General features: G+C 47.6%; 1 protein-coding gene across 1 annotated transcript in view; it reads left to right on the plus strand.

The window, feature by feature from the left end:
• Positions 1-15,745, plus strand: part of ank3b (ankyrin 3b) — a 614,562-nt gene that overhangs the window by 252,927 nt on the left and 345,890 nt on the right. Inside the window, exon 4 of the mRNA XM_070876860.1 lies at positions 4,043-4,141. Within this exon, the coding sequence (XP_070732961.1) occupies positions 4,043-4,141 (99 nt within the window). The remainder of the gene's footprint in view (positions 1-4,042; positions 4,142-15,745) is intronic.

Consider the following 15,745-nt stretch of genomic DNA (forward strand, 5'->3'; position numbering starts at 1 on the left):
ATGTGACTGTGACCGTGATGAACTATCGCTCCTGTCAGATTATTTTTCTCTCTGTCAGAATACAAAAAGCAAAGAAATTAAATGTAAGAATGTTATTTTCTAACTGTAAAGGGTTTAACTTGACATACAATGTGACAGTTTGTACTAGAAAGAAGGTGGAAACTTTTGACACAACCCTTTTCTTTCTATGTGTACAGCTCAAGACAAAGAATTGATCAGAGTCTTTGTCTTGGAGAGAAAACGAAGGTTCCTTTCCTACAACGTCTTGTTCTGATGTTGAAGGTTCTCCTCAAAACCCTTGTAAATGAGCTGTTTTATACGGTTTCCTTTCTAAAATCTGCTCTTTTTAATAATCAAGCATCAAAGAATCTCTTACCATTTTGCAGCCCTTACTTCCTTATCGCTACGACTTCCTGCATTGTTTCTTCTTATCAGTTACTTCAGTGCTCCATTTTGTCTGGTTAACAGATGTTTCTCTCTCTATGCATCCTTACTTCGGTCAAACTTACAGCTGTGTTCTTTACCAAGAAAGTAAGGGTTTCATTCAATTCCATTATTTTAGTCTTATTTAAAACAAACGTCAAAAATCCTAAATCCTTCACTCCTCATCCTTCTCGAACTGTCTGCAGACTTTGACACAGTTGACTAAACCATCCTCCTCCAATGCCTTCCTCTGTTGCCTAGCGAGGTGGAATTGCCTTTGCCTGGTTCCATCCCTATCTATCCAGTTGTAGCCAGAGAATCGCCCGCAATGACTTCTCTTCCCTCTCCTGCACCGTTACCTCTGGAGTTCTCCTTGGTCCCCTCCTATGTCTCATCTACATCCCGCCTCTCAGCGACTTTATCCGAAAACACAATGTAAGATTCCACATGTATGCTGACAACACTCAGCTCTACCTCATGACCATCTATCTCAACCCCTCCACTGCCTCCGATTTGTCACGCTGTTTGTTTGACATCCAAAATATTAGGATGGCCAAAGCTGTTGTTTCTGCTCCCCGCCACAAACTCTGTTCCCTTGCCGGCGATTCTATCCCTGGGCACTGTCTAAGGCTGAACCAGACTGTTCGTGACCTCGGCATCCGCTTGACCCTGAGCTGAGCTTCCAACCCCATATCCTTTCCATCTCCATCTGCCTACTTCCACCTCCCTAATATCGCCCGTTTTCACCCTGCCTCATTTGTTGATAAAACCCTCATCCATGCCTTTGTTACTTCCAGATTTGACTATTCCAATGCTCTCCTGGCTGGCCTCCCAGCTTCCACCCTCTGTAAACTGTCATCCAAAACTCTGCTGCCCACATCCTAATGCAAACCAAGTCCCATACACCCATCACCCCTGTGCTCACTGACCGACACTGTTGCCTGGTCAGGCAATACCTCAATTTTAAAATTCTCATCCTTGTACTCAAAATTCCTCCATGGTCTTGCCCCTCCTCATCTCTCTAACTCCTCCAGCCCTGCAACCCTCTGAGATCTCTGCTCCTCCATTTCTGGCGCCAATTATATAGGGCCTTGGTGAGACCACACCTGGAGCACAGTGTAGTTTTGGTCTCCTTATCTAAGTTAGGATATACTTGCCAGAGGGAGTGCAACAAAAGTTCACTCGACTTATTACTGGGATGTGGGTGGGGGTGGGGGGTTGTTGCGAGAGGGCTTGTCCTGTGAGGAGAGAACGAGTAGACTAGGCCTATATTCTCTGGAGTTTAGAAGGATGAAAGATGATCTCAATTGTCATGTATCTCACATTACTGCATATAACTGTATCTTACCATGCTATACATGACTGTAACTGGATATGACCTGTAACAACAAGCATACCTTACCACCAGGGGTGCACTTGCAGGAGACACTCCATACCTGTCCCACTGAGGTATATAAAGGGAGGTCTCAGGCAAGTGCGGCACTGGAGAGCTGGAATTAAAGGTGCAGGTCCTGAGTGACCTTGACTTCAGCATGTGTCTCGTGTAAGTCAGTACATTAGAGTCAGGACTTAACATCATTGAAACTTATAAAATTCTTACAGGGCTAGAAGGGGTAGATGCTGGCAGGATGTTTCCACTGGTTAGGGAGTCTACACCTAGGGGTTACTGTCTCAGAATAAGGGGTCGGCCACTTGGGATTGAGATGAGGAGAAATGTCTTCACTGAAGGTGGTGAATCTTTAGAATTCTCTACCCCAGAGGGCTGTGGAGGCTCAGTCTTTGAGTATATTCAAGACAGTGATCGATAGATTTTTGGATATTAAGGGAATCAAGGGATATGGGGATAGTGCAGAAAAGTGGAATTGAGGAAGATGATCAGCCATGATCTTATTGAATGGCGGAGCAGGTTCGAGGGCCCGAATGGCCTACTCCTGCTCCTATTTCTTATGTTCTTATCCATTTTGCTACCTGTCCCCTAACTCCACATGCTCTGACCTTAGTCATGTCTACTATGCAGTACCTTATTGAAGGCCTTTTGAAAATCCAAATGTATTACATCTACTGCATTACCCCTGTCTACTCTTTCTGTTACTTCTTCAAAGAATTCAATAAGGTTGCTCAAGCATGACCTTCCCTTTGGAAATCTGTGCTGACTACTCGTTATTCTATTTTCAGTTTCGAGATGTTTTTCTATTACATCTTGAAGTAAAGATTCCATTATTTTTCCTACCACTATTGTTAAGCTAACTGGTCTATAGTTCCCTGAAATCACAAGATTTTTCTGAGGTGAGGATATCAAGGGATACTGCTGGTAAGCTCAGCTGTGATGTAACTGACTGGCAGAACAGCCTCAAGGGGCTGAATGGCCTTCTCCTGTTCCAGTGTTCCGATATGTATTGATAATGAACTGTGTAATCCATTCTTTTTCAAGCTCACACTATTGTTAAACAAGAGTCCACTTGACCAATCGCAAAAGCAATTTATAATAAATCCATCACCGCTGCTATTTTAAGGATCTATCGTTCATTGATAAATGAAAGGATCACAACAGGACAGCCTTTGAAATTTGTGCAAGTCTGTGGTATCTTATTCCTGCATAGCCCTGTGCTTTAGTAAACCCAGTGTGGAGCCAACCTCCGCCAGCCAGCCAACCATCTTCCGGCTGCCTTGGTATGTAGCCAGGCCCCTTCCAGCAGATCAGTAACCCACTCAGCTGACCCTGGCTCAGCTTTCTTACAGACATGTGGGATCATCATCACCGCACCATTGTTCGATGGTTGAACACTGATAGACTGAGCGTTGTGCATTTACATTCTTAGAAGAGCTGGCCCTAACCTCAAATAAACTTACATGAAAACAAACAAAATATCTTGCAGCAACACTGTTTGCCAGAATCACAGCTTTTACTGGAAGAAAGTTGTGTTTTAATCCTCCCAGTCTGACCTCTCATTAATCCTCAGCATTTACTTTGGGAGCATTAAACTTAACCTCCTGAAACTTCCTGCAACATGGGCATGTCTTTTCATGTGATTGCATTAATCCAGTCCTTTAGTTGAACTATATTAACTGCTGCAGAAGTCAGGTTTGGAGGCTTCTAAAAGTTTGTGTCTTTACTAAGTCATAAGAACATAGCACTTGACGAGAAAAGACCAGGGTCCATCTAGTTCTCCTTCTACCAGCCTGGTAGTTGCATGACACAATGACAATGGAGTTCCTGCATAATCATGGCAATCACTCTCTATCAATTAGCCTACCACAGACCCAGACATCCAAAAACAATGAGAAACTTTTCACTGGTTAGAAACCTGTTCCAATCCCAGCACTGCCATCATCACCATGCTGTCGTGTTGGAAAGGGTGGGAAAGTATGAGTTTTTCACCCACTTTATACTGTCGGGGCTAATAGAAAGACAGCGCAGTACCATCAGCCACTGAAGCTGGGAGGGTGTCTGATACTTGGTCTTTGGAGCGTACACCAGTGATTTCTAAGTCAGGCGTACCTTAGATTTGAGCTGCCCGTAATCTCACTGACTGATAAACGATCGCTTTGCAATTCTTCTTTGCTTTGGTTGTACTGGATTACTCCTTAATTGCTGGCACCTTTTACTTTTTATTTTCAGAAAGGAAATACTGCTCTGCATATTGCGTCGTTAGCTGGACAAGCAGAAGTCGTACACGTCCTAGTAACAAATGGAGCAAATATTAATGCCCAGTCACAGGTAAGACCTTAACATGACTACCTGCTCTTCGTTAGTATAAGTGTTTTGGTGTGTGTGTATATGTATATGTATGCACATGAAGTATAAAGTGTGTATATATATAATATACTCTCACATATATATGTATGTATAAATGTAACATGCACAAAATCCATGGTTATTGGGGTTAAAATCTCACTGGCAGATACTGGGAACAGAGACTGAATCCACAAAGAAAGATCATTCACAAATGACTATCAGGAGTGAGTCATCAAATTATTTGCGAGCAGATAAATTCAGTGACCGACAGTTCATCACTGACTCTTTGATTCGTGCCTCATACAATGTAAATTACGTGTGGACTGAAATATTTATAATGAGGGCCATCACAAACTCAAAAGTCAAACGTTTGAAAATGGATGTGAAGAATTAAATCCACTCGGTGTTTAGGCCCAGAGTCGAATGTACTTCAACACTGACTAATGCAGCGAGGATGAGGTTTGAGTCCCACAACTCAATATGACAAAAAAAATACACCCAATTTTTCTTGAAGCCTGAGTTCAGCCATTGTTCGGCACGAATATGGGCCCTTATCATCACAGTTCAACCCAGTGCCTGAAATACTGAATACGCATTCTAACCTTTTTATTTGTTTTTATATCAAGTGTTGGAATTGTAACATCGACAGCTTCACGAATAGGTGTTACATTCTATTCTAATTAGATCCAAAGTACATTCCTTGATCCCACGCTCAATGAGGTCACGAGAACTAACATTAGAGTGAGAGTAGTATTTCTATCACAAGCTCCCCTCTGGTGCAGCTTCCCACTGGGAGCTCAGGAATGGTGAATTTGCACTTCTGTTTGTTGTGTGGCAATTTTGAATATGGTGATGTTGTTTTTTTCTGACAACTATGAATCCAGATTCTTCTGATCAATATCTGTCTCGTGTACGTAGAAGAAATATTGTGACCAACAGAAATTAATCTCACCTGCGACATTGAATGCACGATGTGTGTTCAAAATTCATCTCTTGTGTTTGGTTTTTTGGATCCTGCCTGACGACCTTTACTGATTAAGTTGCTGATCCTTTTATGTTCTGGTCAGTCTCGTTTGTTTGTACAGGTATCTGCCTTTCTTCTACCTGTCTGTTCTATATTTAGGCTCCTCTTGTAAGGAAAAGTTTTGCAGGATACAGTTGTCTACAATAATCTGTAGTATTTTCCCTGATCTACCCAAGCATCTGACTCACTGCTTGAAGAAGCCAAAGATGTGTTCCACTATGACTCTGGTGAAAGCGTGAGCCAATTTGTACCTCTGCTTAGATGCAAGAATGTAGTAATAATCCACAGCTGCAGAGCATATCCTTGGTCCTCCTACAGCCATCTCTGGAGTCTTGGAACTTCAAATAATATTGGCAATGTAGTTTGTGCTCGGGTGAGAGAATCATGGGAGCTGCCACTATATCTATATAATTCTGTAATATTTGTAGATCGCCTATACATTGTAGAATGGTAGCCCTTACTATTCAGGAATTAAGTTGCTTTGGGGACAGGGGCATCAGGGGTTATGGTCGCATGAGTTCAATCAATTATATGCTGCACCTCCTCAAATCCTGCCACAGAGTAGAAGTGGAGGGCTCTTTCATGCTGCTGTTTTTCAAATGAAAATTGATGATGTTACCAGACCCCAGTGTGACCTCTATGATATTAAAAAAATGGACTGAAGCTTGGGAAATATAACTGAGATTTCTCATGTTTTCTTGGAAAGAGCCTGCCACAGAAAAACTGGCTGCACCAGTAACATTTACAGTTACTGGCACAAAATCACAAGGAACATGTGTCTGATTTCCCAATATTTGGTCCCAGTGGTGCGCCAATCCCATTTCATAAAATCAGCGTTATATTTATTTTTGTCCTTGAGCAGTGCTTGCGACATCCATTATATTGGTGCATTATCCCGTCATTATAGAATAATATTTACTCTGATTCTTCATGCTCCTGGAGATCTGCTAGTATTTATATATGTTATATGTCAACTATCTTTGACTAGAATGATTGGCTGAGGCACCATCCCTTCTTAAAATGATTGAATAAGGCATCTTCCACCCACAAAAAATTATGAAGGAACTATTATGAAAATATTTGGAAGTCCAACCAAATTAAGCAGTTGTTCACCTTTCCTCATTTGAATGATTTATGAAAGGGAAATCATGCTTGACGAATCTTCTGGAATTTTTTGAAGCTGTAACTAGTAAAGTGGACAAGGGAGAACCTTGTCCATTCTACTAGTGGTGTATTTGGACTTTCAAAAGGCTTTTGACAAGGTCCCGCACAAGAGATTGGTGTACAAAATCAAAGCGCATGGAATTGGGGGTAATGTACTGACGTGGATAGAGAACTGGTTGGCAGACAGGAAGCAGAGAGTGGGGATAAACGGGTCCTTTTCAGAATGTCAGGCAGTTACTAGTGGGGTGCCACAGGGCTCAGTGCTGGGATCCCAGCTCTTTACAATATACATTAATGATTTGGATGAAGGAACAGATTGTAATATCTCCAAGTTTGCGGATGACACTAAACCGGGTGGCGGTGTGAGCTGTGAGGAGGAGGCTAAGAGGCTGCAGGGGGACTTGGACAGATTAGGTGGGTGGGCAAATACATGGCAGATGCAGTATAATGTGGATAAATGTGAGGTTATCCATTTTGGGGGCAAAAACACGAAGGCAGAATATTATCTGAATGGTGGCAGACTAGAAAAAGGGGAGGTGCAACGAGACCTGGGTGTCATGGTTCATCAGTCACTGAAAGTGGGCACGCAGGTACAGCAGGTGGTAAAGAAGGCAAATGGTATGTTGGCCTTCATAGCTAGGGAATTTGAATATAGGAGCAGGGAGATCTTATTGCAGTTGTACAGGGCCTTAGTGAGGCCTCACCTGGAATATTGTGTTCAGTTTTGGTCTCCTAGTCTGAGGAAGGACGTTCTTGCTATTGAGGGAGTGCAGCGAAGGTTCACCAGACTGATTCCAGGGATGGCTGGGCTGTCATATGAGGAGAGACTGGATCAACTGGGCCTTTAGACATTGGAGTTTAGAAGGATGAGAGGGGATCTGATAGAAAAATATAAGATTCTAACGGGACTGGACAGGTTAGATGCGGGAAGAATGTTCTCAATGTTGGGGAAGTCCAGAACCAGGGGACATAGTCTTAGGATAAGGGGTAGGCCATTTAAGACTGAGATGAGAAGAAACTTCTTCACTCAGAGAGTTGTTGACCTGTGGAATTCCCTGCCGCAGAGAGTTGTTGATGCCAGTTCATTGGATATATTCAAGAGGAAGTTAGATATGGCCCTTACGGTTAAGGGGATCAAGTGGTATGGAGAGAAAGTAGGAAAGGGGTACTGAAGGAATGATCAGCCATGATATTATTGAATGGCGGTCCAGGCTCGAAGGGCCGAATGGCCTACTCCTGCACCTATTTTATATGTTTCTATGTTTCTATGTTTTAATCAGAACAGTGATCAATCGGATCAATTAAATTCAGTGTGATCCGCCAGACACAGTGTGATCCGCCAGACACAGTGTGATCCGCCAGACTCAGCGATCCGATAAATTCAGTGTGACCACTATATTCAATGTGATCCGCTGGATTCAATGCAACCCACCAGACTCAGTGCAATTCACCAGACTCAAAATGGATCCACCGGATTCAGTCTGATCTATCTGATTCAATGATCCGCCAGACTCTCTGATCCACCAGACTCAGTCACGCACCAGATTCAGTGTGATTCTCCAGATTCAGTGTGATCCTGCAGACTCTGTGATCCACCAGACGCTGTCATCTGCCAGACTATGTGATCCTCCAGACTCAGTTTAATGGTATCGTCCACTCCCCAGTGTTTCAGTATCTCCCACTCCCCAGTGTTTCAGTATCTCCCACTCCCCAGTGCTTCAGTATCTCCCACTCCCCAGTGTTTCAGTATCTCCCACTCCCCAGTGTTTCAGTATCTCCCACTCCCCAGTGTTTCAGTATCTCCCACTCCCCAGTGTTTTAGTATCTCCCACTCCCCAGTGTTTCAGTGTCTCCCACTCCCCAGTGTTTCAGTGTCTCCCACTCACCAGTGTTTCAGTGTCTCCCACTCCCCAGTGTTTCAGTGTCTCCCACTCCCCAGTGTTTCAGTGTCTCCCACTCCCCAGTGTTTCAGTGTCTCCCACTCCCCAGTGTTTCAGTGTCTCCCACTCCCCAGTGTTTCAGTATCTCCCACTCCCCAATGTTTCAGTATCTCCCACTCCCCAGTGTTTCAATATCTCCCACTCCCCAGTGTTTCAGTGTCGCCCACTCCCCAGTGTTTCAGTATTTCGCACTCCCCAGTGTTTCAGCGTCTCCCACTCCCCAGTGTTTCAGCATCTCCCACTCCCCAGTGTTTCAGTATCTCCCACTCCCCAGTGTTTCAGTATAACCCACTCCCCAGTGTTTCAGTATCTCTCACTCCTAAGTGTTTCAGTATATCCCACTCCCAAGTGTTTCAGTATCTCCCACTCCCCAGTGTTTCAGTATCTCCCACTCCCCAGTGTTTCAGTATCTCCCACTCCCCAGTGTTTCAGTATCTCCCACTCCCCAGTGTTTCAGTATCTCCCACTCCCCAGTGTTTCAGTATCTCCCACTCCCCAGTGTTTCAGTATCTCCCACTCCCCAGTGTTTCAGTATATCCCACTCCCCAGTGTTTCAGAATAGCCCACTCCCCAGTGTTTCAGTATCACCCACTCCCCAGTGTTTCAGTGTCTCCCACTCACCAGTGTTTCAGTGTCTCCCACTCCCCAGTGTTTAAGTATCACCCACTCCCCAGTGTTTCAGTGTCTCCCACTCCCCAGTGTTTCAGTGTCTCCCACTTCCCAGTGTTTCAGTATAACCCACTCCCCAGTGTTTCAGTATCTCCCACTCCCCAGTGTTTCAGTATCTCCCACTCCCCAGTGTTTCAGTGTCTCCCACTCCCCAGTGTTTCAGTGTCTCCCACTCCCCAGTGTTTCAGTATAACCCACTCCCCAGTGTTTCAGTGTCTCCCACTCCCCAGTGTTTCAGTATCTCCCATTCCCCAGTGTTTCAGTATCTCCCACTCCCCAGTGTTTCAGTGTCTCCCACTCCCCAGTTTTTCAGTGTCTCCCTCTCCCCAGTGTTTCAGTATCACCCACTCCCCAGTGTTTCAGTGTCCGCACTCCCCAGTGTTTCAGTATCTCCCACTCTCCAGTCTTTCAGTGTCCCCACTCCCCAGTGTTTCAGTATCTCCCACTCCCCAGTTTTTCAGTGTCTCCCACTCCCCAGTGTTTCAGTGTCTCCCACTCCCCAGTGTTTCAGTGTCTCCCACTCCCCAGTGTTTCAGTACAACCCACTCCCCAGTGTTTCAGTGTCTCCCACTCCCCAATGTTTCAGTGTCGCCCACTCCCCAGTGTTTCACTCTCCCACTCCCCAGTGTTTCGGTATCTCCCACTCCCCAGTGTTTCGGTATCTCCCACTCCCCAGTGTTTCAGTATCTCCCACTCCCCAGTATTTCAGTATCTCCCACTCCCCAGTGTTTCAGGGTCTCCCACTCCCCAGTGTTTCAGTGTCTCCCACTCCCCAGTGTTTCAGTATATCCCACTCCCCAGTGTTTCAGTATCTCCCACTCCCCAGTGTTTCAGTATCTCCCACTCCCCAGTGTATCAGTATAGCCCACTCCCCAGTGTTTCAGTATAGCCCACTCCCCAGTGTTTCAGTATATCCCACTCCCCAGTGTTTCAGTGTAGCCCACTCCCCAGTGTTTCAGTATCTCCCACTCCCCAGCGTTTCAGTATCTCCCACTCCCCAGTGTTTCAGTATCTCCCACTCCCCAGTGTTTCAGTATCTCCCACTCCCCAGTGTTTCAGTATCTCCCACTCCCCAGTGTTTCAGTATATCCCACTCCCCAGTGTGTCTGTATATCCCACTCCCCAGTGTTTCAGTGTCTCCCACTCCCCAGTGTTTCAGTGTCTCCCACTCCCCAGTGTTTCAGTGTCTCCCACTCCCCAGTGTTTCAGTATCTCCCACTCCCCAGTGTTTCAGTATCTCCCACTCCCCAGTGTTTCAGTATAACCCACACCCCAGTGATTCAGTATCTCCCACTCCCCAGTGTTTCAGTATCTCCCACTCCCCAGTGTTTCAGTATATCCCACTCCCCACTGTTTCAGTATATCCCACTCCCCAGTGTTTCAGTATCTCCCAATCCCCAGTGTTTCAGTATCTCCCACTCCCCAGTGTTTCAGTATCTCCCACTCCCCAGTGTTTCAGTATCTCCCACTCCCCAGTGTTTCAGTATCTCCCACTCCCCAGTGTTTCAGTATCTCCCACTCCCCAGTTTTTCAGAATCTCCCACTCCCCAGTGTTTCAGTATCTCCCACTCCCCAGTGTTTCAGTATCTCCCACTCCCCAGTGATTCAGTATCTGTCACTCCCCAGTGTTTCAGTATGTCCCACTTCCCAGTGTTTCAGTATATCCCACTCCCCAGTGTTTCAGTTTAGCTCACTCACCTGTGTTTCAGTATCTCCCACTCCCCAGTGTTTCAGTATCTCCCACTCCTCAGTGTTTCAGTATCTCCCACTCCCCAGTGTTTCAGTATCTGTCACTCCCCAGTGTTTCAGTATGTCCCACTTCCCAGTGTTTCAGTGTCTCCCACTACCCAGTGTTTCAGTATCGCCCACTCCCCAGTGTTTCAGTGCCTCCCACCCACCAGTGTTTCAGAGTCTCCCACTCCCTAGTGTTTCAGTATCTCCCACTCCCCAGTGTTTCAGTGTCTCCCACTCCCCAGTGTTTCAGTATCTCCAACTCCCCATTGTTTCAGTGTCTCCCACTCCCCAGTGTTTCTGTATCCCCCACTCCCCAGTGTTTCAGTGTCTCCCACTCCCCAGTCTTTCAGTATCTCCCACTCCCCAGTGTATCAGTATAGCCCACTCCCCAGTGTTTCAGTATAGCCCACTCCCCAGTGTTTCAGTGTCTCCCACTCCCCAGTGTTTCAGTATCTCCCACTCCCCAGTGTTTCAGTGTCTCCCACTCCCCAGTGTTTCAGTGTCTCCCACTCCCCAGTGTTTCAGTATCTCCCACTCCCCAGTGTTTCAGTATCTCCCACTCCCCAGTGTTTCAGTATCTCCCACTCCACAGTGTTTCAGTGTCTCCCACTCCCCAGTGTTTCAGTATCTCCCACTCCCCAGTGTTTCAGTATAGCCCACTCCCCAGTGTTTCAGTATCTCCCACTCCACAGTGTTTCAGTGTCTCCCACTCCCCAGTGTTTCAGTATCTCCCACTCCCCAGTGTATCAGTATAGCCCACTCCCCAGTGTTTCAGTATAGCCCACTCCCCAGTCTTTCAGTGTCTCCCACACCCTAGTGTTTCAGTATCTCCCACTCCCCAGGGTTTCAGTATTTCCCACTCCCCAGTGTTTCAGTATCTCCCACTCCCCAGTGTTTCAGTTTCGCCCCTCCCCAGTGTTTCATTGTCGCCCACTCCCCAGTATTTCAGTGTCTCCCACTCCCCAGTGTTTCACTATCTCCCACTCCCCAGTGTTTCAGTATCTCCCACTCCCCAGTGTTTCAGTATCTCCCACTCCCCAGTGTTTCAGTATATCCCACTCCCCAGTGTTTCGGTATCTCCCACTCCTCAGTGTTTCAGTATCTCTCACTCCCCAGTGTTTCAGTATCTCCCACTCCCCAGTGTTTCAGTGTCTCCCACTCCCCAGTGTTTCAGTGTCTCCCACTTCCCAGTGTTTCAGTATAACCCACTCCCCAGTGTTTCAGTATCTCCCACTCCCCAGTGTTTCAGTGTGTCCCACTCCCCAGTGTTTCAGTGTCTCCCACTCCCCAGTGTTTCAGTATAACCCACTCCCCAGTGTTTCAGTGTCTCCCACTCCCCAGTGTTTCAGTGTCTCCCACTCCCCAGTGTTTCAGTATCTCCCACTCCCCAGTGTTTCAGTGTCTCCCACTCCCCAGTTTTTCAGTGTCTCCCTCTCCCCAGTGTTTCAGCATCACCCACTCCCCAGTGTTTCAGTGTCCCCACTCCCCAGTGTTTCAGTATCTCCCACTCCCCAGTGTTTCTGTATCCCCCACTCCCCAGTGTTTCAGTGTCTCCCACTCCCCAGTCTTTCAGTATCTCCCACTCCCCAGTGTATCAGTATAGCCCACTCCCCAGTGTTTCAGTGTCTCCCACTCCCCAGTGTTTCAGTATATCCCACTCCCCAGTGTTTCAGTGTCTCCCACTCCCCAGTGTTTCAGTGTCTCCCACTCCCCAGTGTTTTAGTATCTCCCACTCCCCAGTGTTTCAGTATCTCCCACTCCCCAGTGTTTCAGTATCTCCCACTCCACAGTGTTTCAGTGTCTCCCACTCCCCAGTGTTTCAGTGTCTCCCACTCCCCAGTGTTTCAGTATATCCCACTCCCCAGTGTTTCAGTATCTCCCACTCCCCAGTGTATCAGTATAGCCCACTCCCCAGTGTTTCAGTATAGCCCACTCCCCAGTCTTTCAGTGTCTCCCACACCCCAGTGTTTCAGTATCTCCCACTCCCCAGGGTTTCAGTATTTCCCACTCCCCAGTGTTTCAGTATCTCCCACTCCCCAGTGTTTCAGTTTCGCCCCTCCCCAGTGTTTCATTGTCGCCCACTCCCCAGTATTTCAGTGTCTCCCACTCCCCAGTGTTTCACTATCGCCCACTCCCCAGTGTTTCAGTATCTCCCACTCCCCAGTGTTTCAGTATCTCCCACTCCCCAGTGTTTCAGTATATCCCACTCCCCAGTGTTTCGGTATCTCCCACTCCTCAGTGTTTCAGTGTCTCCCACTTCCCAGTGTTTCAGTATAACCCACTCCCCAGTGTTTCAGTATCTCCCACTCCCCAGTGTTTCAGTGTCTCCCACTCCCCAGTGTTTCAGTGTCTCCCACTCCCCAGTGTTTCAGTGTCTCCCACTCCCCAGTGTTTCAGTGTCTCCCACTCCCCAGTGTTTCAGTATCACCCACTCCCCAGTGTTTCAGTGTCCGCACTCCCCAGTGTTTCAGTATCTCCCACTCCCCAGTCTTTCAGTGTCCCCACTCCCCAGTGTTTCAGTATCTCCCACTCCCCAGTTTTTCAGTGTCTCCCACTCCCCAGTGTTTCAGTGTCTCCCACTCCCCAGTGTTTCAGTGTCTCCCACTCCCCAGTGTTTCAGTATAACCCACTCCCCAGTGTTTCAGTGTCTCCCACTCCCCAATGTTTCAGTGTCGCCCACTCCCCAGTGTTTCACTCTCCCACTCCCCAGTGTTTCGGTATCTCCCACTCCCCAGTGTTTCGGTATCTCCCACTCCCCAGTGTTTCAGTATCTCCCACTCCCCAGTATTTCAGTATCTCCCACTCCCCAGTGTTTCAGGGTCTCCCACTCCCCAGTGTTTCAGTGTCTCCCACTCCCCAGTGTTTCAGTGTCTCCCACACCCCAGTGTTTGAGTGTCTCCCACTCCCCAGTGTTTGAGTGTCTCCCACTCCCCAGTGTTTCAGTATCTCCCACTCCCCAGTGTTTCAGTATCTCCCACTCCCCAGTGTTTCAGTATCTCCCACTCCCCAGTGTTTCAGTATCTCCCACTCCCCAGTGTATCAGTATAGCCCACTCCCCAGTGTTTCAGTATCTCCCACTCCCCAGTGTTTCAGTATCTCCCACTCCCCAGTGTTTCAGTATATCCCACTCCCCAGTGTATCAGTATCTCCCACTCCCCAGTGTTTCGGTATCTCCCACTCCCCAGTGTTTCAGTATCTCCCACTCCCCAGTGTTTCAGTATCTCCCACTCCCCAGTGTTTCAGTGTCTCCCACTCCCCAGTGTTTCAGTATATCCCACTCCCCAGTGTTTCAGTATCTCCCACTCCCCAGCGTTTCAGTATCTCCCACTCCCCAGTGTTTCAATATCTCCCACTCCCCAGTGTTTCAGTATCTCCCACTCCCCAGTGTTTCAGTATCTCCCACTCCCCAGTGTTTCAGTATATCCCACTCCCCAGTGTGTCTGTATATCCCACTCCCCAGTGTTTCAGTGTCTCCCTCTCCCCAGTGTTTCAGTATCTCCCACTCCCCAGTGGTTCAGTATCTCCCACTCCCCAGTGTTTCAGTATAACCCACACCCCAGTGATTCAGTATCACCCACACCCCAGTGATTCAGTATCTCCCACTCCCCAGTGTTTCAGTATCTCCCATTCCCCAGTGTTTCAGTATATCCCACTCCCCACTGTTTCAGTATATCCCACTCCCCAGTGTTTCAGTATCTCCCAATCCCCAGTGTTTCAGTATCTCCCACTCCCCAGTGTTTCAGTATCTCCCACTCCCCAGTGTTTCAGTATCTCCCACTCCCCAGTGTTTCAGTATCTCCCACTCCCCAGTGTTTCAGTATCTCCCACTCCCCAGTGTTTCAGTATCTCCCACTCCCCAGTGTTTCAGTATCTCCCACTCCCCAGTGATTCAGTATCTGTCACTCCCCAGTGTTTCAGTATGTCCCACTTCCCAGTGTTTCAGTATATCCCACTCCCCAGTGTTTCAGTTTAGCTCACTCACCTGTGTTTCAGTATCTCCCACTCCCCAGTGTTTCAGTATCTCCCACTCCCCAGTGTTTCAGTATCTCCCACTCCCCAGTGTTTCAGTGTCTCCCACTACCCAGTGTTGCAGTATCGCCCACTCCCCAGTGTTTCAGTGCCTCCCACCCACCAGTGTTTCAGAGTCTCCCACTCCCGAGTGTTTCAGTATCTCCCACTCCCCAGTGTTTCAGTGTCTCCCACTCCCCAGTGTTTCAGTATCTCCCACTCCCCATTGTTTCAGTGTCTCCCACTCCCCAGTGTTTCTGTATCCCCCACTCCCCAGTGTTTCAGTGTCTCCCACTCCCCAGTGTTTCAGTATCTCCCACTCCCCAGTGTATCAGTATAGCCCACTCCCCAGTGTTTCAGTATAGCCCACTCCCCAGTGTTTCAGTGTCTCCCACTCCCCAGTGTTTCAGTATCTCCCACTCCCCAGTGTTTCAGTGTCTCCCACTCCCCAGTGTTTCAGTGTCTCCCACTCCCCAGTGTTTCAGTGTCTCCCACTCCCCAGTGTTTCAGTATCTCCCACTCCCCAGTGTTTCAGTATCTCCCACTCCCCAGTGTTTCAGTATCTCCCACTCCCCAGTGTTTCAGTATCTCCCACTCCCCAGTGTTTCAGTATCTCCCACTCCACAGTGTTTCAGTGTCTCCCACTCCCCAGTGTTTCAGTATCTCCCACTCCCCAGTGTTTCAGTATATCCCACTCCCCAGTGTTTCAGTATAACCCACTCCCCAGTGTTTCAGTGTCTCCCACTCCCCAGTGTTTCAGTGTCTCCCACTCCCCAGTGTTTCAGTATCTCCCACTCCCCAGTGTTTCAGTATCTCCCACTCCCCAGTGTTTCAGTATAGCCCACTCCCCAGTGTTTCAGTATCTCCCACTCCACAGTGTTTCAGTGTCTCCCACTCCCCAGTGTTTCAGTATCTCCCACTCCCCAGTGTATCAGTATAGCCCACTCCCCAGTGTTTCAGTATAGCCCACTCCCCAGTCTTTCAGTGTGTCCCACTCCCCAGTGTTTCAGTGTCTCCCACTCCCCAGTGTTTCAGTATAACCCACTC

The sequence above is a fragment of the Pristiophorus japonicus genome, chromosome 3 (genome assembly GCF_044704955.1).
Source record: "Pristiophorus japonicus isolate sPriJap1 chromosome 3, sPriJap1.hap1, whole genome shotgun sequence".
NCBI classification, from domain to species: domain Eukaryota; kingdom Metazoa; phylum Chordata; class Chondrichthyes; family Pristiophoridae; genus Pristiophorus; species Pristiophorus japonicus.